This window comes from Poecilia formosa, unplaced genomic scaffold (assembly GCF_000485575.1).
Source record: "Poecilia formosa unplaced genomic scaffold, Poecilia_formosa-5.1.2 Scaffold136, whole genome shotgun sequence".
Classification (NCBI taxonomy): Eukaryota; Metazoa; Chordata; class Actinopteri; order Cyprinodontiformes; family Poeciliidae; genus Poecilia; species Poecilia formosa.
Window position 1 is genome coordinate 1,514,584 of NW_006800075.1, and position 27,566 is coordinate 1,542,149.

The following is a 27,566-nucleotide window of genomic DNA, read 5'->3' on the forward strand; positions in this document are numbered from 1 at the left end:
CTTCTTTGCATAGTACAGCTGCTCCACTGAGGTACCTGGGGGAGTGGATCCGGCCCTGCACAGAACCACAGAACAATACCACTCAGGTGTGGTGCAGCAGATGATTGAATACTTCAGCAAATCGTTCACATGCGGAGAAAAGAACCTAACTTGGCACAGATCTTCCCAGAGGCTTGTCTTTTTGAAAAAAAAAAAAAAAAAAAAAACATAAGACATTGAACAATTCAAGATGGCCGCCATGGTCTTCAAGGAAAATATATTTTTGCACTAAATTTCGTTGGTGTGAAACCATTGTTGGACCCACATGATCATTTTTGTATTGTTTTGATTTTCCAAGATGACCACCAACATAAAAAATTTTTTTAATAAAATTGATGATTAGATGAACGTGATTTGTGTCAAAGTTTAAATATTTTTCACAATAGAAGTCATATATATTTTATTTTCAAAATGGCCACTGTGGTTGCAATGGATAAATAAATGATTGCACTAAAATCTTTAGCAGTTATTACAACTGAAGTGCACAGCTGACCAAAACATTAGGCTCACTGACCTCTAATTCACTAAACAATTAGTGAATTGTTTACCTAATTAATTTGCTAATTGCTTAGCAGAGCTAATGGGGTTAAGCTGATTGGATAGCGTTAGCTCTGCTGATTGATTAGCAGAGCTAACGCTAAACTGCAAAACACAAAAGTTAGCAGAAGCTAGCACTAACCATTGAGACAACCGCCTCTCAGTCTGTTGCACATCTTCATCTCCTTCCAGCTGACGACAATGTATTCAGTTTCTAATTTTGCAACATATTATTATTTTAAATTGCACAAATAGGATGACCAAAGTAGAAAACATCTGATGTGACAAAGTTCATCCCAGGAAATGGAAATGGGTAACATTTTATGGCAATGATTGGTTAAAAAAAACCTCAAACATGGTGGCCATCTTGAAAAATGGTTGTCATCTTGAAATTCAAGTAGTTAATGGGAAACATGAAGAATATACAACCTGAGGGGCGAGCATGCAAATTTTTCTGCTCGTATGAAATAATAATTTTTACAGTAATGTGGTGGGAGAAAAGAGGAAATGCTCCTCCCAGATGCTACAGGTGGAGTTACGTTCATTTTTTTCTCACCTGCAGCTTTCTACTAGCGCTTTGGCTTCATCCAGCCGTGAGTCTGGGAGGACCGCGGTTCTGCAGTCGGTGATGTTGAAGAAGTGCTTCAGCCGCCCCATAAAGGTGGACTGATCCCACCGGGGAGCATCGATGTCAAAGGAGCTCAGAGCCATTTTATTAGTCAAAGTCGGGCTTTTTGCACCTTGCCCTGAAGGAGGTCAACAGGGGCTCCAGACGAAACCTGAGGACCAACACAATATTCTCTAATTAAAGATATTACATATCTTTTATCGTCTGCATAACCGTCAAACTTCTGCACTTTTCAAATTTGCTGGAAACATCCAGCGTACTCTCACAGCCCTGAACAAAAACAAACTCCCATTTCCCCTTGAAACAATTTGAGGGCCCATCAGACTTTCACTGGAAATCGTTGACCACCACCTGCTAAATCTTTCCACGGTTAGTCGGTTTGTGTCTCTGCAGCTGCTGCGCTTCATCTTAATCACCAAGACGAATCAAGACCTGCTGAATAAGCAGCAGAACATCCAAACTCTCCTCTGTATGTGAAATGAAACCTCAAGGTTTCAGGTTAAAAGTAAACAGGAAAGAAAGAAAAACATATATATCTATAGTGTCTGACTGGAACTGGATTATTTCTGAAGCTGTTTGTTTAGAAAGTAGGTTAAAGGGCTGCAGATGCTGGTGGGGGACACAGAGTACGACCACAGATTCAACTGCACTGTTCACAGTGTCACAAAACTGATTTAACGTGCAGATGAAAGGATCTGGAGGGTGCAGCAAAAATTGTAAGTCTCTTTAGCATAAACACTGATTATTCACCATATGTGAAACCTGAAATAAGGTCTGTTTTAACAGTGATTACCCAAATATACCTCAGAGATTGGCTTTTTTAATTAATCATTTAAATTCTGAAGCAAAATAAGCATCGGAATGCAGCAGGATGCACTTATAAAAGCTAATCAGCTATTTTAAACTTTACAAAAGCAGCATGAGACAAAACAAATAGTATTTTTTACTGAGAAAAAAAAATCATCCAGAAACAAATAAACCAGATAAAAACAGAGAAATGTGCATCTGCAACCAACAAACAACCAATTTGCCAAATTAAAAAAAATAGAAAAATACTTCAACAGTAACGTGAAGGTCTTATTTTTCTAGAAAAGGAAAACCTGTCGATTATTGATGCCAAATGGTTTAAGATTTTCCCTCTTTAATTTGATTTGGCAGAATTATTTGTTTTTGTAAAGACTTAAACTGGGGAGATTATGGCTTATTTTGGGGCTTTTTATTTCATACAAACATTAAATATACATTTTATATAGTTTATGTAGCCTTCCAAATGAAATAATCATCAATACAAACTAAACAATATTTACAAACCAGTGACATGTGAGCAAGACAGAAAATGCTGAGTAATTATGATCTTATTAGCATAAACTTTAGCAAATATGTTACAGAAACTAAGGAACTAAAGTCTCCAATCTCTGAAGTCTCATTCTTCAAACTCAAAATCAGACATTGTTGAGTGAAAAATAAACTGTCTGCAAATGGAGACAGCATACTGCTCATCCTAGCTATAATGACAAAAAATAATCTGAAGTGATTCTGAAATATCTGTGAAATCCTTCCATGGTTTCTCCCTGCAACAAATGTCTTTTTCTCACTAAGTTATAATCTCTCCTTACCTGCAGACCCTGCATCATGCTCCTGCTGCTGGCCTCTGGTCTAATGTCTCCTCCCTGACTTTGCTCTGTCTATTGCAACAATAAACATTCCTTAAATACGTGAAAAACAATAGTGAGCTTCTGCAACTACTGCACAGAAATGAAAGAGGTGGGTTTTCTTCCTAGCATTAAATAACTAGGAAAGGATGGAATATATGGTAATTTTATTCAAATGATAGTAGCTGTAGTTTATAATAATCAAGTAGAAGTAAAAATTACAGTCAAGTAAAGTTACTCAGTTTTTCCCAAGGAGTTACTCAAGTAAATAAAACTAAATAACTACTCACATAGGTAGCAAGTTTAGTGTTCTTGCGAATAAGTTTAACATTATGAATTAACTAGTCATTTTAACTACCATCATCTGTCATCAACTAATTTACTCAATCACTTGGTTTGTTTGAAACAAACTGCAAAGGTTTTGGCATTTTGCTGGTTTGTTGCTATGATTCTTACACACCAAAACCAACAATGCACATCACCACAAACACACCATCCCCACACTTAAACATGGTAGTGGCAGCATTATGTTGAGGGGGTGTTTTTACGTATAAGGAAGCTGGATGGAAATACAACCTCCAAGATAAGTCTTTTGGCTGCAAAATACAACAACGTATTAGGGCCACTGTAAATAGAAAAAAAGAGGAGTATATTTCCACAATAAAGCTCACAAATTTTGAGATTAATTTCAGAAATTGTTTTGGAAAAATCAAGGAAATTTTTGCATTTGAAAAGTGGCAAATTTGCAAGACACATTTCAGAAATATATTTTTAAAAAATCTGGAATAAATCAAAAGATTTTCAGGTTATTTCTAGCAAATTATCAAAATCAGAAATTTCTTGTTTTTTTTTTTTGTTTTTTTTATTAGAAATAGTTTTTAGATTAATCTAAAAATTTCTGATTTTTTTTCTTGCAAATGTTCCACTTTTTAAACTTAAAAACTTCCCTGTCTTTTTAAGAATATTTCTGAGATTTCTTTGGTTTATAGCTTTTTTTTCTATCTAAAATAGCCACAATACAACGCAAAACACTTGAGACTTTGGTAGAGATTTCCAAAGATGGACGAGCAGTGAAAGTTTGTTGTAGTCTATACAGGTAGATCTAGTTTGCACAAATATACTGCAAATTTACTTGCATGCATTTTACACCACTGGTTACTGTAGCTTAGGATTTACTCAGGCTTGACAAACCAGATCTGCAGGTCAGAGCACATCCAGCATCACAACATATCTGGACAAATTTCCAATACCGATTTCAATTAGTTGAATCCAGCTTGGGTTAAATAAAAGACAATCACGTGTTTGGACCGCAATCATTTTTCCTGTGGAGTGTAAAAATCAGAGAGAGGAGGGATAGTTCAAAGAAACACGCCACACTAAGCAGAAAGTGATGCAACTCAGACCTGCAGTTACCTATGAGATCTGACACCCCGGAACATCCAACATACCTGCGATGAGATCTCCGAGCGCCACACCGAGCAACCTGTCAGGTAATCACATATGCTCACGCGATACGGTGGTAACGAAACGCTCACGTGGCACGGCGTCATCCAATCAAAAGCTGGGCTTGATCCCCCCTGCTAACCCACCTCTTGTAAACCGGCGAGAACCAAACCCAATACATGAGCAACAAACTGCAGCCTCAGCTTTACAGCCAGTTAAGAATTACCTCCGTGACGTGTTTTTCCTGCTGCCAGCGTGGGAGAGGGAAATTATAAACATCCAGGAGCGAGTGTAGCTCACAATAACCAAAATGTTGTGGTGTTTATTTGTTTTTACCTGTAGAACATTTAGCACGCAGCTAAACAAACATGCTCTTCATACATGAAACTGGTGTTGCGTTCAGGTGAAATGGTTTAAAATATTTCTACGACAACAGCGGTGGTACGCTTTCGTCACCGTCCTACGTGGCAAAACTTGACACGCATCCCAAATAGGAAATACTGGAACATAAAATCAGAAACATACAGAATAGTAGGCTTGTCGCAATAAATCGCATGATAAATAAAAATGAGATCATTAATCTCCATTTGTATAATTTATCGTTTTTCTCTTTTTTTCCCCTCCCTCTTTGTACTAAAAGTTGGTGCTTTGGCCTCAACTACCCCTTTTTGAAGGACAATTTTATTTCCAGAGACGTCATAATTTGTTTTATTTGTTGTTTCAGTTTGCTTTGTTTATTCATTTAAGATACTATTCCAGTTCCAGTGTTAAATGTTCATTAGAATGTAAAATGTATTTATCATCTTACTATACCATTATATTACTTGACAATTATCTCAAAACAACAATATTGTCCTTTATCGCAATAACTTTTGGGGCAATTTATCATACATCAAACAGCTCTACAGAATATAATATAAACCAATTTGTTCCTCAGCAAAGAGACGGGAATATTCACACGAAGGTAAAAGTAAAAACAAAAAAAGACAAATTTTATACTGTAAAACAAAAGATTATGTTTTATAGTATAAATAAATAGGCAACAAAATATCACCCTTTTGTGTATAAAGTAAGCATACAATTGTGCAACCTTAGGATCATTAGAATTATGACTAGCTATTTCAAGAGTGAAATACTATCTACAATCTCATAATTATAACTAGCTATCATAACTAACTCATCGATTATCTCATAATTTAGAGATTTTATTTCATTTTTATGAAGTAATATCACATAAACATGAGATGTTATGATGCAGTATCTCATCATAACATGAGAGTATCTCATACTCTCATTATGAGATACCATTTTGAGATAGCTATGTCATTATTATGAGAGATTATCTCCTAAATCAAGTGATACCAGTGTTTTTTATCAGTGCTGAAAATGGTCTTCCACAATTTTGCAAAGAATGAGTAAATAAATATTGCCTTTGGACACATATACTAAAAGACTTAGCTAGAGTTGCAGTGTAACTCAGACAAAGACGTTTTACAGATTTCCAATCACGTAAAATCCCCAAAAAATACTCCGAAGTGTGATTACAACGTGATAAAATCTGATACAATTCAATTCAGTGTGACTCTACGATATCTAAGCATTTTTCCCGAGTACCATGAATGCAGCACGATCCCAAGAGTACGCACTGTGCGTCTGACGTCACGTTTAGCGGCGTCTCCAGGAGAGAATCCAGCAAGATGGTGAGTTTAATTTATCCCAAAAAATAGCCAATAACTGTTAAATATCACCCTTACTTTTGTGTATATTTATAGTACGTAGATTTTACTTTTGCTAGGAGCTGATTTATCGGTTCTTGCGGTCTGGATCTTGAGGAGAAAACGCAGCCGGAGCTGTCTTGTTGCTCCTTCAGTTACCAGGGGAGATTAGCTCAGCTCGTTAGCTCGGCGCAGCTCCTGTTTGTGTACCGTTATCTATGCAGCGCTGCGTGGAAACAGCCCGCTCCACGGGCTCAGGAAACTCACAAGGTTACCTGTTATTGTCATGATCTGATGCGATTGGGGGAGGGTTTATTCAGCTATGAAATAAAAATAAAGTTTAGCTGCACTTGTATGGCCTGTTGGTGAGGAGTCTAGGTGGATGAAGGGAAGAAGAGTAACAACTCATCCTGTCCCCAGGCCATAGACGGATTAGTTAAAAAAAAAAAAAAAAAAAAAAAAAAAACTGAGTCCAGTGCAGAACATTTAAACCGATTCAAAAATACTTCTTTTTTTTTTATCCTAGAGGAAAATTAAATGTTGTAACTCATATTATCCAAGACTCTTAAAACAATGTGGATGGTGATGCTGTGGGCTGGAAGGATCTGGTAGCAGTCAGGCTTGCAACGAATCTGAAGAGGCCTCTGACTTGAGGCTCATTACTGACATACAAGCAGCTCAATATCTGGGCAGCAGAGATGATATTCCACGGTAGCATGCCTTGGATGACGCCTTTAGTTGTTGGCAAGAACTGCTAATCCACTTCATTTGCTTTTGCCGCTCCTCTTTAAACTTCTTTCTATCTGTATGGTTAGAAACCCATGATGATCGATGGCAGAGATGCATCCTTTCAGCCTCCATTGTTACTAGGGTTTATAGTTCAGGTATTATTTGAGCTTTTGAAATGTTAATCAGCTGCTCCCAATTGTAAAAACAATGTATTGGTGCCACGGTTACGTGTCATAACGACTGTCCAAAAGAAAAAAGGTACGAGTAAAAATCCTGCCAGATGCAGAGCATCCAAAAATTAAGAGTATTTGTTCACAAAACTTATCAAATAATAATAATAATAAGCTTCATCTCATGCAGGTTTGTTTTCTGGTATATTTGTCTCTCTTATATTTTCAAGATGAATTTAAGTTTAACAGAAATCGTAATAATTATAATTTTGTTAGGTGACCATTTTCAGGTATCTATAAGGTGTGGGTAATATTATGGAAACATAATATACGGTAGTATGACAATATGACTTGCAGTAAATAAACAAAATAATTTTGAAGTGTTTCACAGCAAACATGAACTCCAGATAATGAATAGTCTGTCTATCTACTGGGAAAAATAAAATAAGATGTGATATTTCCATTTCATCCACAGGGTTTTTATTGGCTAAGTCTCTTTACTTTCAAAAACTTTTCAAATATATTACAAGCATATAGTAATTTAAAGTGATATCTGTCAAGTTTTCATCAAACACATCCATTTTCTTTTTGTTCATTTGTTTGTCTACTCGTGGCAATGCTTCATTTCTGTCACGTTGTTACTTTAAACCAACAATTATGGATTTGTGAGTAAATTTGTTGCATATTCTGTAATTTTCCCTGCTATTATAATCTCTCTTTTCCCTTGGAACAATGAACCTTGCCACTGTTTGCTGCAGGGATTGCTGTCCATCCTTCGTAAGCTAAAAAGCACTCCAGACCAGGAGGTTCGGATACTGCTGCTGGGTCTCGACAACGGGGGGAAGACCACGCTTCTCAAACAGCTGGCTTCAGAGGACATCAGCCACATCACCCCCACACAGGTAGCAAAGCGCCAAAGACTCCTCCGCTCCCTGCTTCCAGCGCGGCTTGGCAGCAGCTCTGTGCTTTGTGCTCTCTGCAGGGATTCAACATTAAGAGTGTACAGTCTCAGGGGTTTAAGCTGAACGTTTGGGACATCGGAGGCCAGCGGAAGATCAGGCCGTACTGGAGGAACTACTTTGAAAACACAGATGTGCTGGTAATGGGAGCTCCCCTCCCCCCCGGGCTGGGAGCTTATATTGTAGTTGTTGAATTAAATAAAGATGTTTGCGTTGATGACTGAACGGTTTTCCTCTTTTCAGATTTACGTTATTGACAGTGCTGACAGAAAGAGGTTTGAGGAAACAGGGCAGGTATGTGCAATAAGCAGATTCATTTCTATACTTTTAACATATTTTTGTAAAATTAAATGAAATTCAAATTTTAAGAACTAAAAAGTATATTTTCTCTTTTTTTTAAACCTTTCTGGTAATACCAAAAAAATTAGCCACTAATTGACTCCTGCAATAGCTAATCAATAATTTGTAATTTTATTGTTTTATACAGGAAATAATAACCTGCTCTTATTTATTTTTGCAATTTGTGTTTAAGTATGCTGAGGTAAAACATATTTAGGTTTAGTTTGATACCTGGTATTATCATGAATTATTGGTGCCCTTTATGTTCCTGAGCACTCTGAAATGTTGTTTCTGTCACAAAAGAAAAACAAATAACTACCCATTTTGATAAGATGCTGTTTTAATTTTGGCTGTGCTTGTTTATTTATCGAGAAACACCAAAATAAGTGTAAAATTATTCCCAAATAATCCAATACATTAAGAACATTTCAATAAGAAAAATTCTACTTTGATTCATTTTTGATCCCTTTCATTGAAAGACACATTCATTTGAACGGATCATGATTTTCTTAAATTATGTTATAACAGAAGTTAAATTTTGTGTTAATGTGTAAAAACAGATTCACTACAGGCTCTGTTTTTTTGTTGGCTTTAACCAGCAGACAGCTGAATTCCCTCTGTTTTCCTGGCTTCATCCGTGTGTCTGATGGACAGATGTGTGTGTTTGTTGCAGGAGCTGGCGGAGCTGTTGGACGAGGAGAAGCTGAGCGGCGTTCCTGTGCTGATCTTTGCAAACAAGCAGGACCTGCTGACGGCGGCTCCAGCCTCGGAGATCGCAGAGGGACTCAACCTGCACACCATCCGCGATCGGATGTGGCAGATCCAGTCCTGCTCCGCTCTCACTGGAGAGGGGATTCAGGTGAGCAGGAAGCCCAGCGTCTGGCTCGTCACAAACATTAAACAGTATTCAATGAATTAGAAAGTTAATTCATGTCAGCAATTCACAAAATGGGTCACAGCATGTAAATCCCAATTTTTTTTTTTTTTTTAGAAAATAAGAATATTAAACAGTACCACTATTTTTTTTTAAAGTACAGCGATGTTGGTCTAGTGAAAGTGATTGTACAGTAGATTCACTCAGCACTTGGTCAGGGCTCCTTTTGCATGAATTACTGGATCAGTGAGGCTGGAGGCAATCAGCCTGTGGCGTTCAAATTCAAAAATGCTTTACTGAACCTAAAGGGAAATTAAATGTTGTAACTCATATGAATTCAAATTCTTCAAAGAGTTATTGTAAATCGTGAAGGGTCTCTTGTAGCAGTCTGTATTACAGCAAATTTGAAGAAGCCTCTGACTGAAGACACTCTGGTTTCCCAAGACAATCTCATGCAGAGGATGGTCAGGTTGTCGTTGTTGTACATCGTGTTGAGTTTAAGCATTTAATTTGAACACAATTTGTTTGGATAGTTGTAAGGAAAATTTATTATTCCTAATTTCTCAAAAGGCGACTTATTGATCTGTGTAACTGAAGTAAATGTTGGTTTATATTTTATACATTTAATAACGTAAATGAAATTGGGAGATTTTTTTCTTAAGGTAGAGTTTTGTTCTCAAACCAGTCAGGTGTAAAGGGTGTGTAAGAGACATTTTAAAACATAAAATGTTGTTACTCTAGCACAAGACATTATTTATAACAATAATAAATTGTATTATGTAACTGTCTTTTTTTTTTTTTTTAGGTCATTTGTATTGTTTTTATCTCCAACGTGTGGTGCTTGGAAAGTTTGAAAAGCCCTTGAATTTTAAGTGCCTGAACCCTGTACCGCACTTTTTTCTTCCACTAAACTTTCCAGTAATACGTTTGCCTACATATGAACACCCAGATTATTTCGCCCCCAAACAGATGTGTGTTTCAACAAAAATAAATCACTGTGTGTGTAATGAAACGTTATGGCTGTTAATATTATATTCTTTTAGATTCACTTGTATTTCGGAAGCTTTTCCGAGCTCATCAAACTGTTTCTTCTACTTCTGCTCCTCAGGAGGGCATGAATTGGGTTTGCAAAAGCGTCAACTCCAAGAAGAAATAGCATCGCTTTCACTCCTTCACGACTCAGGATGTGCAGCAGCAGCAGCAGCGTGCGAAACACACACTGACACACGCGTCACGTCCTGAGCCTCAGTACGGTGGGATTTACCTGTGAATGTACACGCACTACTAATCCGACGTGGACTTTTTCTAACTCCTCCCCCCCAAAGCATCGCTACATCGCAGATGCGTACGAATCTCCGCGCGTCGTCTGGCTTCCATGAAGAAGAGAGGCGTTAGCCTTCGAAAGGGACCAACCAGCACCACCCATGTGATTCTTACTGTCGCCTATTGGAAGCGTTTCCATTCATCTGCTGCTTCTTGCAGGATCTTCCGGCACGCCTCCATCTCATTCTGATGTATTCCTGTTTTTATTTTTATTACTTTTTTGTTTTAATCATTCCACGGCGGCTCCCAGCCCATTTCCTGCTACTGCTCTGTTTGAAGTGAGGTATATTTTTGTAACTGTTTTATTTATGGTGAAGTAGAACGAGAGAATTGCCTGGACTCTCCCCTTTAAAAATGATACTGTGTTAATATGTACAAAAAGACAAATAAATTAATGTGTGAGGAACACTACATTTTTGGATCAGTTGTATATAAACCGGCCCTTTTTTGTCATGTCGTAGAGTATTCTGCATCCTGCTGTACCGTGTAGTCTATAATGTTTGCATTTCTAACATGGCAGAGATAAATGTACTGTATGGTTTGAAACATTTCTATGTACTCCTTGGGTTAGTGAGGGAATTCACTGTTTTAGCATTTTCTTTTTATTATTCTTGAATGTAATCTGTCCGGTTTGAAAGAAAATGTACATGGCATAAAAAAGAAAAATTAAAGAGGTTTGAAAAGTTGGCTGAACAAAATGGCTGCCTAAGAATTCAACACATTCACATACAAAAGACATCTCAATAAATCACAATATCATAAAGTTAATTTCATTTGTTTGAGCTCAGGAAAACCTCAAATTGATTTTTTTCCTCCCGTAATAAAGAGTACTTTCATTTAAAACATTTTTCACACCACTGAATATCCACTGATTACGTGGTCTGGGCTCCTTTTGCATGAATTACTGCATCAATGCACCGTTGTATGGAAGTAATCAGCCTGCCTGATGGATGGAGGGATAATTTATGCATAAATAAAATCACATTTATCTCAACAAGGGGAAAAAGATGAGCCAATTTCAAACTCATGAAAAATCATTAACTGTATAGTAGAAGTGAGAAATACCGCAACCTGCAGGTGGGAGTTAGCGTCACATAAACCCAACCATTTTGACCATTTTCGTAAAAGAAAAAGAAAAAAAAAAAGCATATTTATGCATTATGTGGGGATCTGTTGAGTTTACCTTTAAAATGGGAGGGACTCTAGAGGACCTCGCCAATATCTATGGCGGGCCAGATTTGGCCCACGGGCCTTGACTTTGACACGTCTTCTGGACATTCAAGTTTATTTAGATACAGAAGAAGCACATTTAATCCTTGCGCTTGAAAATGCACAGCTGTCCACCAGTGATTTTCTGCTTTACGTCCGCTGGTTGTGCCTGGAAATAATAACTCTGAGTTTCAACGCTCTGTTTGTGAGTCTGAGCTGCGGAATAAAAGCTGCGATCTGAGATCAGATTTGATTTGTTCGGACAGGCAGACAGGTGGTGCTGTATTAAGCTGCCAGTGTGAGAGCCTTACGGCCCAGAGGCTGCACAGGACAAGCTGTACAACTCCAGTCTTCACCCGCAGATATCTGGAAACAAACACGGGCCTCGTCCACCTGGAAAAACCGCTGCTTCTCCCGAGACCACCCGCAAGCTGCAGGGATCTGCAGTGGTGAAACATCTGCTGGACGACAGTCCTGAACCTCCACCCTGTGGAGGAATGTATGTAAGGTCCACTAAAGAGCCAGCATTTGTAGCAGGATTCAGGAGACGTTTATTTTTATGATTCAGAGATTTATTTCTGTAAAAGCTCGAGTTTTCCAGACTAAACTTAGAGTTTTTTCTTCTTTTTCTTTTTTTCTTCTTTCTTTATTTTTGGTCCTTGGTTGTTGTTATTATTATTATTATTATTATTATTATTATTATTATTATTATTATTATTATTATTATACATTTTAAAATATACATGACGGAAGTTTAACATGAATTTATGCCAGATATTTTTACATTGATCGGGTTTTAATTATGGAACCTAAAAATACTTGAACGAAAGAAAACAAGGATTCAACAAAGGAAGTATGGGGAAAGGAGAAGACAAGGATCAATAATGGAAAGAAAGAAAGAAAGAAAGAAAGAAAGAAAGAAAGAAAGAAAGAAAGAAAGAAGGAAGGAAGGAAAAAATGAAGAAAAGAAACAAAAAAACAGAGCGAAATAACAAAAAAAGTGTTAATGGGATTAAAGGAGGTAAAGATAACACAAGGAAGAAAAAAGAAGAATATAAGAAAAGAATAAAATCTGGAAATATAGCATTTTTCCCTAATCCTTTTTTTTCTACCAAGACCTGGAAAATACATTAATATTCAATAAATTAGAAACATCCTGATGAATAAATTAGAAACATCCTTGTCTGATTAAAATCAAAACAACTGATTTTATGTTTATAAGGTATGTACCTTAAGCAGGTAACATACTTTCTGTTTTTAAATGGTCTGGTGTAATATTGTCAACATTAATGCTGTAAGTGGAAAATCATCATAACATAAATTAGTTCTTTCAAACACCCATCTCTGTGTTATTAATCTATATAGTATGTTTCACTTATTGATAAAGTGGTATGACCTCTAATATTATTTCAATATATATATTGTTTCTTTTCCAGACTTAGTGAGTCTGAGTAGAAATATGAATCTGTAAATAAACATATTTAAATATCTGTAAATTACATTCTTTTGGAGATTTTCCAGGCACTTTTGTTCCCATCCAGTTTGGGAATACCATGGGATTCTTCAGAATGAGCTAGTAAATGTCGCAGGAAACAGGGACGTCTGGATTTTATCTCCTTTACCTGTTATTACTATTAATGCCACAAGTTTTATTGAGTCAAATGTGACCAGATGTTGGGTCACACACCATGACAGTAACCTTAGGAACAGCAAAAAAAAAAGTAAACAGAAGTGAGGTGAAATACTATATTTGATCAGCAAAACATTGACAACAAATTCAACTATTCTTAAATCCACTTAAATCTATTTAGAAATAAACAAGAGCATCATTTTTCCTGTCTGAAATGTCTGATTTCAAAGCCATCATGAGCAGGATTGACTTATGTGGGCTTTTTGCAGAACACAGTTATTTTCAGATAATAAAAAGCGGCCCAGTTGAGGACTTTTGGAGGTGTTAAATGTCTAACAGAGTGTTCTTGCTGCAGGAACAGTGCACAAAGTGTTTTACTTGGCTTTGTGTCGAATAATACCGAGGCCCTTCGAGGCTTTTAAGCAGCCTCCTCTTCTCGCCTCACAAAGATTGTCATTGTTCAGCCTTCCTCTTCGACTCACACAGACAGAAAGTACGAGTTGTTGTTGCTCCTTGTTGTCTGTGGCTTTTATCCGTCTCACATTATCATTATCATCACCCTTGGACAAAACATAAAACACTAACAGATTCACATTTAAAAAGGTTTTATAGATTTTATATAACCAGAAGTGTAGATTAAACAGTGTAGCTTACAGTTAGCTTAACATGCTACGTGGTGAAAGAGTTAGCATGACCTCATTACGAGGGCTACTTAAAAACCCCCCAACGTATTTCACCTAGAAAAGCAACAAGGTTATGCTACAAGTCCGTTTTCTAATATTACTCAGTCATTTTTAAGTTACTTTGACTGAAAATGTACAGTAATTTGAGCTTAATGGATCCTAACACCAGTTTATGTGATTAGCTAGCAACGCTAATCAGTATTCATCAGTGTATCAGTGAATTTGGAATAAAATATAGATGGAAAGATTTACTAATATTTTATTCAATAGAACAACAGTGAAAGCATCCCCGAAACCCAATATTCACTAACTATACAGAGTGAAGGAGTCTAAATATTAAACATACACCATAGATTTTTTATTTGTATAAGATATGAAAATTGCATTATTTTTCCTTTTGAGTTGATTTAAATAAAATCCCCTTCCACTTTTTTTTGTCAAACTTCTCCTGACAATTAATATAAAACGCAGCTGCAAACAGATCATTCACTGCTGACATGGAGGAAAACGTGTCAATAAAATGTTTTAAATTCCGTAGATTATTTAGAACAAGTCTGTATTTGTCTTGTGAGCTCAGCTCAGGAAACGTTATCTTAGTTTCCATCTAGAGGTGGCACGTTAGGTTTGCTTGTAGATCAGTTTGTCACATGAAGCAGTTTCAAAGGTTTGCTTTTATTTATTGAAAGAGCAATAAAGAGCAAACTGGAACATAACTAGATGTCAAAGATTTCTATACATATGTATAAATATATGTTTTGGCGCATAAAGTCAAGCTTTGGTTCTCTTAGAAACGTCTGAGGTCTGAAAAGAACAGCTGTATTTTTACTGAGATCAAATTACCCACAAGAATGGACTCTGTTGACTTACTGGTTGACAACTGAAGACTGGATGTTTCAAGAGATATCAAATTCGTTTGAATGTATCGTTTTTGTTTAACTTCACAATTATGTGTTACTCTTTGTTGGTCTACCATTTAAAATCAAGATAAAATGCCCTGAAATTTGTGCAGTGCAATTACCTTCAAACTTTTCTTGATTTAATTACAATTTTTGCCAAATTTGGTTTGACTTTGTGATGCTTTGCACATTATGAAAGAACAAATTAGTCAAGCTGTTACGTTTTAATCCTTATCATCTCCCAACTCATTGAAGAAGATTATTTATGGTTTGAAACCAGATAAACTAAAACAAGTCTTACACTAAACTTAGCAAGCTCTTTTTCTCACCATGGAGACAGTCAGATATGTATATTTGTGTCTCTGCAAATGTTAGATTGTTTCTACCATTAACTTCAAATATGGAGAGGAAAATAGTTTACAGTGTGACTAAAAAAGATTTGTTGCCTTTTAAGTTTCTGACCAAACCTTTAACTGAAAGAACAAACACTTCTGTGTTTTTTTTCTTTTCAAAGTTGAGTAATTACTTTTCTTTCCCTTTGCTGTGTGGGTAATTTAAAGGACAGTGTGTGTTTGAAACAGATCCATATCTGAGACGTAGGCTTACCGTCTCTTGCGGATCAAGCAGCTGTTCAGCAGCTGTGTGCACAAGTGTGAGAAACTGTGAGTGTGTGTGTCAGGAGATAAAAGAGGGAGTGTTTGTTAGTGTGTGTCAGAAAGAGAGAGAGAGAGAGACAGAGAAAGACAGAAATGCGGCGCTGTAATTTATGCTGCACCTCCGACCCCTCGGCTCTTTGGCTGCCTGTGTCTCTGCTGAGGTTTGCTGACGTGAGAAAAAAAAAAGAAAAAAAAAAACGCAGCACAAGGGAGTTGTGCTTCATCTCGAGAGGAGAAAGAGGTGGGAGGAACACGAAGGTGGAGCGAGATGCAGAATGACTGAAATGTTTGGTTTTACGTGTATGTCAACCGCGATATGTTGCTAGACGGGAAGGAGACATGGCGCTCAGAAACTGACATGTAAATGAATGCCTGCCGAACAAAACCAAGAAGAAAACATGAGATGAAATCCTGTTTTTAAGGTTTGAAGCACCTTAAAAACAGGGTCGTTTAGGTTTAAGTTGCATCAGTACGTTTGGTTTTTGCACTTATTTCACCTCCTACCTTGTTGGCACTGCAAAAATCAAGGTGCTTTTTTGTCTATTTTCTGGAGCAAATATCTTTTTAAAAGACTAACTTAAAGGTACATTTTCAACAACATATGAACATGTTTTAAGTCAATAATTCATTTAATATTGATGAAAAAGTGCTAGTTATAAGTGAACAATCAGAAGAAGTTATATGTGTTTTATTTCAAGTGTACCAAGACATTTTCACTAAAAACTGGACCAAAAATATTTGGTAAGATTTTGTGTTTTTGCAGCAAAGTAAATAACTTTAGCATAGCATTAATTAAATACATGGTGGCGCTGCTAATAGTTCTTATTGGACAGCAGATGGTGCAGAAAAGTGCACAGATTTTGTGCAGCACTGGGTAACAAAGTGGTTTGTTTACTGGTATGAAAATGGTGGGAGGAAGGACAATGCACGGACGCTAAATGGGGATATGTGACCACAAAGATCTTCTTCCTGCAGTGATGCAGACATTTTTTAAACAATCAGAGCAGAAAAACATATAAAACAGTCAATTTATGTCACTTTTATGTACAATGTGACTGTAGTAAAATCAACCTGTGTTAAATATAAAATATCTAAAATCACCAATTGGTGATTGAGTAAGAGAATAAAAAGTAGGAGAATTCAAAGCAAAATTGCAATAGCAATAGTTGTAATAATATGATAAAGTTATAATATTTAGAGAATAAAGTCATATTGTTTATTTTGACTGTATTCTCATATGACTTTATTCTTAGAATTTTATTATTTAACTTTTTTTCTCAGCGTGAAACTAATACTCTGTCATTTTTGTTGCATAAACTTGAGAGGCCAGGAGATATTAACCTAAGACTTGAACTGCAAATAAATGCATTTCTTACCAAAACTGAGGACATTTAATCGCTGCAGATCATTTAGAAAGCTTCAGTTGCATCTAAGAAGTTCATTTTTCAAGACTTTCTTTTTAACCACCAACTTGGCAAATAAAAAAAACAATCACAAGAGGTTTTAAAATACTTGTTTTGAAATGGAGTCATAATATCAACAAATTATTCCACTTTTTAAATTTTATTCCTATTCTGAGACCCTCCTCCACACAATTGGATCATCCCTGCTGTGTGAATGGGATTGAGGCTCAAAGTGCTGGGTAGGGGAAAGCAGTAATGCAACGGCTTAATCAGGCTGAAGGGAACACACACGCACGCACACGCACACACACAATCTCTGAGTGAGTAGTCATCTCAAGACTTTCCATCCTGTTTTCTCTCTGCAGGCATCCACCCCCATGCACTCCTGAGCCTTCTTTGCACTGAGTGGACACAGAAGTATTTAAGGTTTTGACTAAATGGGTTTTTCCACCATCAACGCGTCCTTTAAGATAAACGAACACCCAACACATCAAGCAGAACAGCGGAGCCAGGCAGATTAGTTGCTGAACTAAGAGGGCACAGTAAAACTTGTGTAACGTTACAGTGCAAATGGGAAAAGTTGTGTTTTTGTTGTGACTTACTTTGGGGGGTTTACAGCACGGAAAGAAGAAATAAAAAATAAATGTTATTTTGTGGGAAATGTTAAATCGGTTTACCTTTAAGGTGTTATTACCATGTCTACATTCATATTATGCTCAATTATCTTTTCGATCATGTGTTTGTACTGAAAAAACACAATCTTACAAAGTATTTTTTGTCTAGTTTTTATTGCAAATATCTTAGTCCACTTGAAATAAGACAAAACTAACTTACAAGAAACTTTTCAACGAGATATTGTAAGCTCCTACAAATAAATAATTGCTTAGTATTGATGGAAAAGTACTAGTTCCACTGACAAATTTGTCCTACATTATAAGTTAAATAATCTGCCAGTGGATTTAGTACATTTTCTTCAATATTAAGGAACCGAGTTAAAACAAGCTCCTTTATCTTGCTGAAAAGTTACTTGATAGTTTTGTGTTATTTCAAGTGCAGTAAGATATTTGCACAAGAAACTAGACCAAAAACACTTAAGATTTAAGGTAAGATTTTGCTTTTTTGTAGAGTATTTTTGTTAAACTGCAGAGGTAAAAAAACAAACTGTATTTAAACTGTAAGAATCTGAAACTTTTTGACTAAAAGGTAATGTCTTTGAACCTCAATGTGAGTCATTCTGTTGCTTTAAGACTAAAAACAACAAACGTTGAGTTACTAACGCTGTAAGATCCACATTCTTGCTTCTCAAATGCAAAATTGTGCCCTTTCTGGTTTATTATGTCATAAACTGATCTATAACTGCAGGTGGTGTTAAACTATGGTTATGTAATTACATGTAATTTGATGTATTGACACTTCAGAGTCCCATGTCTGTACAGAAAGTGATCGCATTGATAATCCAGATGAAAGACAGAGTTCTCATTACTGTCAGTGTAACTGGTCAAAGGGCTTAAAAACGTACAATTCTGGAAAATATGAAACAAATGAATCATAACTGACTTTTCTGTTTCTTTCAAAGTGAATATTAAATATTAAACCACACATTTTTAACACAGCTTTTTGAGCAGTAACCACAAAAACAGCTAGCTGTCCATATATTTATGATGGTTTCCTGTCTGTATCGGCACCTTTCATGTCAAATGAATACAGTAAAGTGAAATATTTCACATTTTCAATAAAGATAATCTATGCAAAACAGCAAAACTAAAACTTCTCCACTGGAAAAGCCTTTTGACCCAGGAAAATGAAACTGACTCTTTAATATAGAAGGAAAGTTTCAATACTTTTCTTTTTGTCTTTCTGAGCCAAATTAGCCAAACGAAGGACAGCTATGTAGCCATGTAGTGCAGCTAGTGAGTAAAATGCAAACCGATTTGTGTGGCAATTGCAAGACTCTTTAATGTAAAACGTCCTGGAGAAACAGAGTTAGGGTTAAGCTACACCTGTATCAGTCAACGTGACACTGCTGGACAATTACCTGAATGTTGTCAGAATCTTCTTACGTGTTTTAAAGTTTGTTGTAAATGTTCCACTGTGGGGAGTTAAAAGTCTGAGCTTGCCAGAGTGCTTTTAAATCTCTGGGTAAGGTGCCTGTATGCTACGTCTCCAAGCCGCTGTACTCAGGCAACATTTGTGTTAATTTTATTAACACAATTTCAAGCAGCAGACTTCACTATACCTTTGTCCTCGCAGCACCGGCGCTTTTCATATCGCCTTGAGCTAGCTTGGTGCATAAGTCTCGATTTCGAACATCGACTAACGTGAACTACAAGCATGAACACAAACGAGAAACTCGGAAACGCTGCTTGAAAAACATGCTGGCTCTGTACAGCAAATTACCATCAGGAATTTGCAAGAAGTTATGAATTTTATCAGTCGTAGATGTCAAAGCGATGCCCTCATGAGTAGATGGATGCTTACCAGCAGAACATAACGCCCACATTGACTCGTCGCATTTGTACACCAACTGTATCAACTGCATGTAACGCATAAAAATTTTTACTCATTTTTTTCTTATAAACTAAACATAAGTCTACATAATGGTTAAATGAACTGTTGTTTGTATTTTTGTGCTTGTTTGCATCATCCAAAAGAAGTCCTGTAGGGAAGTAAGATAAAGCCACAGCTAGCACTGGTTTGTGGAAATAAATTGTCTGATTGCACAACTGATGGATTCATACCAAAGAACTTTTTTTTTTTTTTCTGGGTTAGTCAAACTATTCTAGATTTACAAGTAATTCTTTCTGGAAACAAGAACTGCCAGTACATGTTAGAATAACTTTAATTCAAGCAGAGTCTAAAATTTTGATAATATTCCCATGACAAGTTGCAGAGAAATCGAGAATGATTTGTACGCTGCAACACAAATGTTACCAACTATTTATGGTCTAGCTTCTAGTGCAAATATCTCAGTACAATTGAAATAAGATAACGCTAACCTACAGCGTTATCTTAGCTTATATCTTATATAAAGATATAAGTTAAGACTTATATCTTTATAAGTCTTAACTTATAAAGATGAGTGTTTTAAATCAATAATTTCTTATTATTGATGAAAAAGTACTAGTTCCATTAGCAGATTATTTCACTTATAACACATTTTCCCCATGTTTTGCAAAGATGGTGCAATTATATTTCCAATCAAATAATGTTAAATGTGTTTTATATCAATTTTCTTGAATTTCTAAAGAGATATAAAGCAACCCCCTGCGCCCCCCCCCCCCAAAAAAAAACAAGTATATATTCTTGAGCTTAGATGAAAAACATAATTTTGAAAAAAAAAAAAAAGGACCTCTTTTCCATTTCTTTTTTTAAGGGTTATTTTAATTTTTTTTTACTATTTTAACTGTAAAAACAACTTAATTTGAGTGTCTTCTAATCAAATTTCATCTGCAAAAACAAGTGATCATCCCCAGGAACAAACGACTTTCACAATGAGGAATCAAGGCGTGAAACAGGATGTATTTGAATACTAACACACTTCTTGGTTTGCCTTTTTTATGGGATTTATTTACAGTAACAAAAATATAGGATATCACCACTTCTATCCTTTAAATGAGATGATGGGATTTGCACGTGAACAGTTAACAGCAGAGACCAGATTAAATGTATTCGTTTATTTGGAACCCATCTCCAAATCACGTCAGAAACTTTTCTTTTTTCCCCTCCTCCTTTTTTTTGTTTTTTTTTACTTCCCATTTCACAAAATATTTACAAAAAAAGATACTTTTTTTCTCCCCTCCCATAATGTTAGCTGTTGTAACAACTCCTTTATAGGACGATGAATCACTGCTTACATCTCTCATCTTTGTTCTTTTAGAAAAAGTTCATGAAAAACTTCCTCCTCCCGCCGTTTGTTTCTTTCATACAGTCATTTAAAACAGCATACAGTCCCCCCTTCCCCATTGTTCTGCGTTTGAGTGCTTAAAAAAAACAGAAAGAAATTCTTCCTTGCATGCTTTCAGCTGCAAACAGGAAGCCAAGAGCTCATGTGCTTTTTTTTTTTTTTCTTCTTTTTTGAGAGGAAGTGACATCTTTGCCCTGCAGGAAGTACAGTTACAGCATCGTCAGATCGTCCAGATGCATGACTGGTTTGGTTTGTCCAGTTTCTGTCTCTACATGATTCCTACAGATGTACCAAATAACACAAAGCCATAGTAATCACAAAGAAAGGGGGAAAACAGTCTTCATAGGTTTTTGTTTGCCCTCTTGTGGCAGCAGGAAGGGAGTTTAAGGAATTAGGGGGCTGCTTGTGCCCAAAGACGCAGCGTTGTAGTCCCACCCCTGTAGCAGGAAGGCGTCCACAAGTGCATTGTGGGTGTTCCATGGAAGAGCGTTTTGCGTTCAAGCTGTGCGACGCATCCCTGAACTTAGCAAATGAAAAGGAAGAAGAAGTGCAGAGATGATAAAAAAATCAAAACGAGACGGAGAGAGCGGGAAGAAGTGGAGGCCATCTCCTCCTCTTTTTGAAAAAGGATCAAACAAAGTCAGCTTGTGGACAAAAATAATATATGAACATCATAAGGCAGCTGGGCCTCAGCATAACTGCAGGGGTGATTATATCAAGAGAAACACGAGCTGAAACCAGAAGCCTGTTATCTCCTTTTCCCTTTAGCCTCGGTGAAGCATTGTGTAGAAGAATGAAAACACTTTTTCTAATAACAGTTCATTTTCTATCAATTTGCATCCTATTCTATAAATAAAAAGATTAACATCACCCTCTTGTCTCCAGATAGTTTTTTTTTTCTTCCCTGTGTAAAAACGCAGAGCCGAGTTGTGCCGAAGTGAGCAGAGTTTGTGTTTTATCTACATGAAACACTGGATGAAATTAAAGGAACAATTAAAATGGATCAACCCTGCCCCCGAATGTGTGTGTGTGTGTGTGTGTGTGTGTGTGTGTGTGTGTGTGCGCGCGCGCGCGTCTTCTACATCAGTTTCATTCACTGCAAAAACAAACTCTTACCAAATATTTTTGGTCTGGTTTCTATTAAAAATGTCTTATTTGTAGCAAACGTTTTGAAAGAAAGCAACTCTTCAGCCTCAAATTTATCCTTTTACTGAGAATAAATTTAATGTAGCAAGCTTGAAAAAATTTTAAATTTGAAACAAGATGCCTCTTAAAACAGTAAGTGTGCAAAATTATTTTTAATTTTTGAATTTAAAATGAATAACATCCCTTTCTTACAAAAAAAATTCCCCCATTTCCCCCCCAACCTCCCTTTGGTTCATGTGTTTGTTTGTTTGTTTGGACTTTCCTGTTTTTAAGTCAATGATTACTTTAATATTGTTGAAAAAGTACTTGGCAGATTATTTCACCTATGACAAGACATTTTCTCCATGTAACAGTAGAAATAATCTATTACTAATTTTTCATTAATATTAAAGGAACAGACTTAAAACAAGTTCCTATATCTTCCTGAAAAATTAGTTTGGTTTTATTTCAACTTTACTAAAATATTTGCACTAGAAACCAGAGAAAAATACTTGGTCGGATTCTGTTTTTGCAGTGTTCGTGAGCTCAGCCACTATTTGTAGATTTCAGGTTTATAAATCTGTAAAGGTGTGTGCTATTTTGGTGCCCGTCTCTATTTTAAGAGCATAACCGCTGCGTTAACTGGTGACGTAGTGCTTGGTGGACGGTTGCCCGTACAGCCCGTAGAAATCTGCATGTCTGTGCGTCTGTGAGGCATCTATCCAGTCCCTCACCGCCAGCCCCTGCATGGACGGCCCTCCGGAGGCCAGGCCCGGAGGGGGCGGGTAGTCCTGGGGGCTCACCCAGGGGAAGGAGCCCGAGCGCGGGTAGGGAGGGTGGCTGCGGTGGCCTGACACCGACGGCACTCCGGAGCAGTAGCAGTTATCCATGGTGCAGACCAGGATCTTCCTGCCGCCGTACTGCGGCAGCACGGCCTGCTGGGAGGAGTGGGAGGAGCCGCTGCCGCCCGGCGGGAAGTGGGAGGAGCCGAACACGGAGCCGGAGTGATGGTTGGTCAGGGAGCCGCTCCCGCTCCCGGCGCCGCCGCCCTCGCCGATGTGAGGCGGCGCACAGGGGCCCAGAGTCTGCTGGTTGGCGGACTGGCCCTCTCCAGAGGCGGAGCCGGACCCCAAGTAGGGCTGCTTGGCTAACGACGAAGAGGAAGAAGAGGAGGAAGATGAGGATGAGTCTTTGAAACCCGCAGTGGCGTTTTTCCCCGTGCTGCCATTTCCCTCCGGGAAGGCGGTGGAATGTTTCCGTTTCTCCGCCCCGGAGCCGGAGCCGGAGCTCTGGCCACTGGGGAAAGCGGCGACGGTCTGCAGGAACGCCGACGGCGGGGTGAGAGGAACTGAGACAAAACACACAAATTAAAAAACATTTAATCACAGAGGTCAGGCTGATTCTCCACGTGCCAAATGTTACGCTGCCTACCCTCAAGCGTTCGCTTCAAGCTCTTCTCTCGCTTTGCGATCTCAGAAAGAAACAGCTTAGAGTTCAGATTCCCCACTTTGTAAGGAGGGAGGCTGCTGCCCACGCATGCCTGCGACCTGCAACAAGGTGACAACAGCAAGAAATCATGATGAAGCATCGCAATAAAGTAGAACATAATCAAAACGTTTGTTTCTGTAATTCACTTCAGAAAGTTAAACTCGTTTGTTAAAATTGATTTACGACACACAAAGTGATATTCTTCAAACACTTTTTTCCTGTTAAGGAATTTAGTTATAGAGAAAACTTAAATATTGAATAAGATTATTAAGAAATATTTTTAATACAGAAATGCAGAGCTATGGCTGCATCATCACTGACAAAAAGTTAATTTCTAGAGAAGCTGGCTGGCTATTCAAAAAGTACTGTATCCAAGAACATTAATGGAAAGTTTAGTAGAAGAAAAAACTAAGGTACATAAAATAAAAAAGTGGAGAGCCAGAGAATCCAAATAGCTGAAAGTCCAGTGTGAAATTTTCCACAGTAAGTGAAACCATCTTTCTAGTTTAGCTCAGAGGCTGAAGTTTCAAATCCGATTCTAATTTCAGCAAAATTAGTTATCAATTGTCCTGACTAATCACCCTCACATATTAGGGTGATGACCCTCACATGACACCTTCACATGTCATCATCAAGCACGATGGCCGTCTGCGATCTGGTAGATAAAATCAAGTTCCCTTCTGTGAACTGAACCAGTTCAGGAACTCGTGTTCCTGTTTTCAGTAAATTGCTAAACGACACTTCTAAGACAAAATGTGCAATCGCCGCTGCTGATCGCCTGCATGTCACGCTGCATCGATGAAACGGTTCGCATATGAGCCACATGGCTTAAAAAATTACATTTAAACATTTTTCATACCAGATTGATTTTTTTCTCACTTTATTTTCTAAAACAAAAATTAAAAATGACAGAAAACATTTTTGAAAAATGTATTCATTTTCTTTTAAAGCCTGCCTTCTGTGAGTGGTGTGATGTTGCTGAAAATGTTTGCTAAATTACAAAAATAAAGTCTTCATATTAGCAGAATAAAAACATAAGATTTCCAGAGCAACTTAAAATTACGAGAAAAACATTTTAATGACTGATCAATTTGATAAGTTATTTTGCTCAGATGTGACAGCATCATGTGATTCTTTATAATTAAACTGTTTAAAATGGTTTCAAAGTTCTATTACTGGTAATAATTCAATGCTAATGTGTTAAAAGATTAAGTATTTGCTTATTGTAAAACCAACTTCACAACATTCCTCATTTGGACTTTTTGTTATTTTCCATGTAGGAGTTCTCATAAAATTATTACTTTCCCTTTCTAAACATTACAAAAATTTATTTGCATGTAAATAATTTAATCTACACAATACATGAGTTCACATTATGAATTGGACTGCTGAAAAAAAATGAATTTTTTGCTCATATTCTGCACCAGTATCACCCAAAAGGCAGGCCAAAAATGAGGCCTCACCTGTCTGTGAGGATTTTAACGGGTTTCGTGTTCTTCATGAAGCTCAGCTCCTCCGCCTTGCTGAAGGCCGTGTGGATGGAGCTCAGCAGCTTCTGGGCCTCGTGCCGCTGCTCCCCCAGGGCCAGAACCTGCGCCGCGTTCTCCTGGAAGAAGCGAGCCTGAGCCCGGTCCAGGGCCTCCAGCGTGCGGCCGAGGTCCTCCTCCAGGAGCTGATGCATGCGCTGGTACTGCAGGCGCACCTCCTCTTTCAGCTCACACACTCTGTCCTGTGGACGGTTTAAGAGTGAATTAAAACTGCTCTTTGGATATTTCCAGAAAAAACACTGTCTCCATTTTGTGAAAGCATAGTATGAGACAGTTAACACTGGGCAACAGCCAATAAAATTGTCTGGGGTTTTTAAAACTGTTTTAGGGTGATTTTGATGGGCTGAATCCAAAAATCACATTGGGTTTGCTCAATCGGGTCAACTTTCTGAACTGAGCTACGTATTAGTTTGGGATGCAGTCATGACACCTGATTACTGTTGGACATTTCTGCTGCTCAGCATACGAGGCGTTCAAAGGAACAGAAGTTCATGCCCCAGTGAAGACGTAAGGTTCAATTTACAGAAATCCAAGTTTGTATCATTTAATTAATATACTCTGGTATAAAACAATTTTTTTTCTCCCAAAATCTCTTTTGGATGAGAAATCTTAATGGAAATGAACTGATAATGTCACAAAAATGTTATCAATTTAGTCAGAAGATCAGATTTCTCTAAACCAAATTAGAATAAAAACTTGACCTGATTGAGAAAAATGGATGGCATTTTTGGATTCAGTGGTGTAAAATAGTCCTAATTCAATGGAAAAAACAGACAATTTCCAAAATATATTTTTTAGTAGCCCAGTGCAATCCCTGAGCTAATATTGCAGTCTACAGAAATGCACAGCTCCCGACCAAAAACAACCAATCGGAGTCAGGAGGCGGGTCTTAGTGATGTCAATCAACTAATGTATATGCTGATAAAAATGCTAATGACGGACAACAACTTACAGTTACAGGAAAACCAATTACCTGCTGTTATTGGCTAGTTGGTCATTCTAGCTAGCCTTAGCTTTAAGACCTGCCTTCTCGCTCTCATTGTGAGAAGGCAGAGGAGCTAGATATTTTCACAGATTATCTGTCTCATACCATACTCAGGGTNATGCTAATGTGTTAAAAGATTAAGTATTTGCTTATTGTAAAACCAACTTCACAAGACACTCAACATTCCTCATTTGGACTTTTTGTTATTTTCCATGTAGGAGTTCTCATAAAATTATTACTTTCCCTTTCTAAACATTACAAAAATTTATTTGCATGTAAATAATTTAATCTACACAATACATGAGTTCACATTATGAATTGGACTGCTGAAAAAAAATGAATTTTTTGCTCATATTCTGCACCAGTATCACCCAAAAGGCAGGCCAAAAATGAGGCCTCACCTGTCTGTGAGGATTTTAACGGGTTTCGTGTTCTTCATGAAGCTCAGCTCCTCCGCCTTGCTGAAGGCCGTGTGGATGGAGCTCAGCAGCTTCTGGGCCTCGTGCCGCTGCTCCCCCAGGGCCAGAACCTGCGCCGCGTTCTCCTGGAAGAAGCGAGCCTGAGCCCGGTCCAGGGCCTCCAGCGTGCGGCCGAGGTCCTCCTCCAGGAGCTGATGCATGCGCTGGTACTGCAGGCGCACCTCCTCTTTCAGCTCACACACTCTGTCCTGTGGACGGTTTAAGAGTGAATTAAAACTGCTCTTTGGATATTTCCAGAAAAAAAAACTGTCACCATTTTGTGAAAGCATAGCATGAGACAGTTAACACTGGGCAACAGCCAATAAAATTGTCTGGGGTTTTTAAAACTGTTTTAGGGTGATTTTGATGGGCTGAATCCAAAAATCACGTTGGTTTTGCTCAATCGGGTCAACTTTCTGAACTGAGCTACGTATTAGTTTGGGATGCAGTCATGACACCTGATTACTGTTGGACATTTCTGCTGCTCAGCATACGAGGCGTTCAAAGGAACAGAAGTTCATGCCCCAGTGAAGACGTAAGGTTCAATTTACAGAAATCCAAGTTTGTATCATTTAATTAATATACTCTGGTATAAAACAATTTTTTTTCTCCCAAAATCTCTTTTGGATGAGAAATCTTAATGGAAATGAACTGATAATGTCACAAAAATGTTATCAATTTAGTCAGAAGATCAGATTTCTCTAAACCAAATTAGAATAAAAACTTGACCTGATTGAGAAAAATGGATGGCATTTTTGGATTCAGTGGTGTAAAATAGTCCTAAATCAATGGAAAAAACAGACAATTTCCAAAATATATTTTTTAGTAGCCCAGTGCAATCCCTGAGCTAATATTGCAGTCTACAGAAATGCACAGCTCCCGACCAAAAACAACTAATCAGAGTCAGGAGGCGGGTCTTAGTGCTGTCAATCAACCTAATGTACACGCTGATAAAAATGCTAATGACGGACAACAACTTACAGTTACAGGAAAACCAGTTATCTGCTGTTATTGGCTAGTTGGTCATTCTAGCTAGCCTTAGCTTTAAGACCTGCCTTCTCGCTCTCATTGTGAGAAGGCAGAGGAGCTAGATATTTTCACAGATTATCTGTCTCATACCATACTCAGGGTTTCCCCCAGTTTATTATAAGCCTGGCGGGTCACCAGGCTTTAC

At 37.6% G+C, this 27,566-nt stretch overlaps 3 protein-coding genes across 3 annotated transcripts in view; 1 reads left to right on the forward strand and 2 right to left on the reverse strand.

The window, feature by feature from the left end:
- The window catches only part of sfxn2 (sideroflexin 2), a 12,522-nt gene extending 7,621 nt beyond the window's left edge, over positions 1-4,901 (reverse strand). The window contains exons 1-3 of the mRNA XM_016676581.1: positions 4,526-4,901; positions 1,133-1,355; positions 3-55 (exon numbers count right to left, since the gene is read on the reverse strand). Coding sequence (XP_016532067.1) covers positions 3-55; positions 1,133-1,287 — 208 coding nt within the window. The 5' untranslated portion in view covers positions 1,288-1,355; positions 4,526-4,901. The remainder of the gene's footprint in view (positions 1-2; positions 56-1,132; positions 1,356-4,525) is intronic.
- Positions 4,902-5,893: 992 nt separating this feature from the next.
- arl3b (ADP ribosylation factor like GTPase 3b) lies at positions 5,894-10,819 on the forward strand. Its single transcript, XM_007562483.2, has 6 exons — positions 5,894-5,999; positions 7,672-7,815; positions 7,896-8,012; positions 8,116-8,166; positions 8,885-9,070; positions 10,194-10,819. Exons 1-6 carry the CDS (start codon positions 5,919-5,921, stop codon positions 10,239-10,241), a joined length of 627 nt encoding a protein of 208 aa, XP_007562545.1. The 5' UTR covers positions 5,894-5,918; the 3' UTR covers positions 10,242-10,819.
- Positions 10,820-22,451: 11,632 nt separating this feature from the next.
- Positions 22,452-26,913, reverse strand: LOC103145178 (probable E3 ubiquitin-protein ligase TRIM8). The gene is made up of 4 exons (XM_016676582.1): positions 26,887-26,913; positions 26,336-26,601; positions 23,346-23,461; positions 22,452-23,262 (listed from the first exon to the last, which is right to left on the reverse strand). Exons 1-4 carry the CDS (start codon positions 26,911-26,913, stop codon positions 22,553-22,555), a joined length of 1,119 nt encoding a protein of 372 aa, XP_016532068.1. The 3' UTR covers positions 22,452-22,552.
- Between the last annotated feature and the right edge of the window lie 653 nt (positions 26,914-27,566).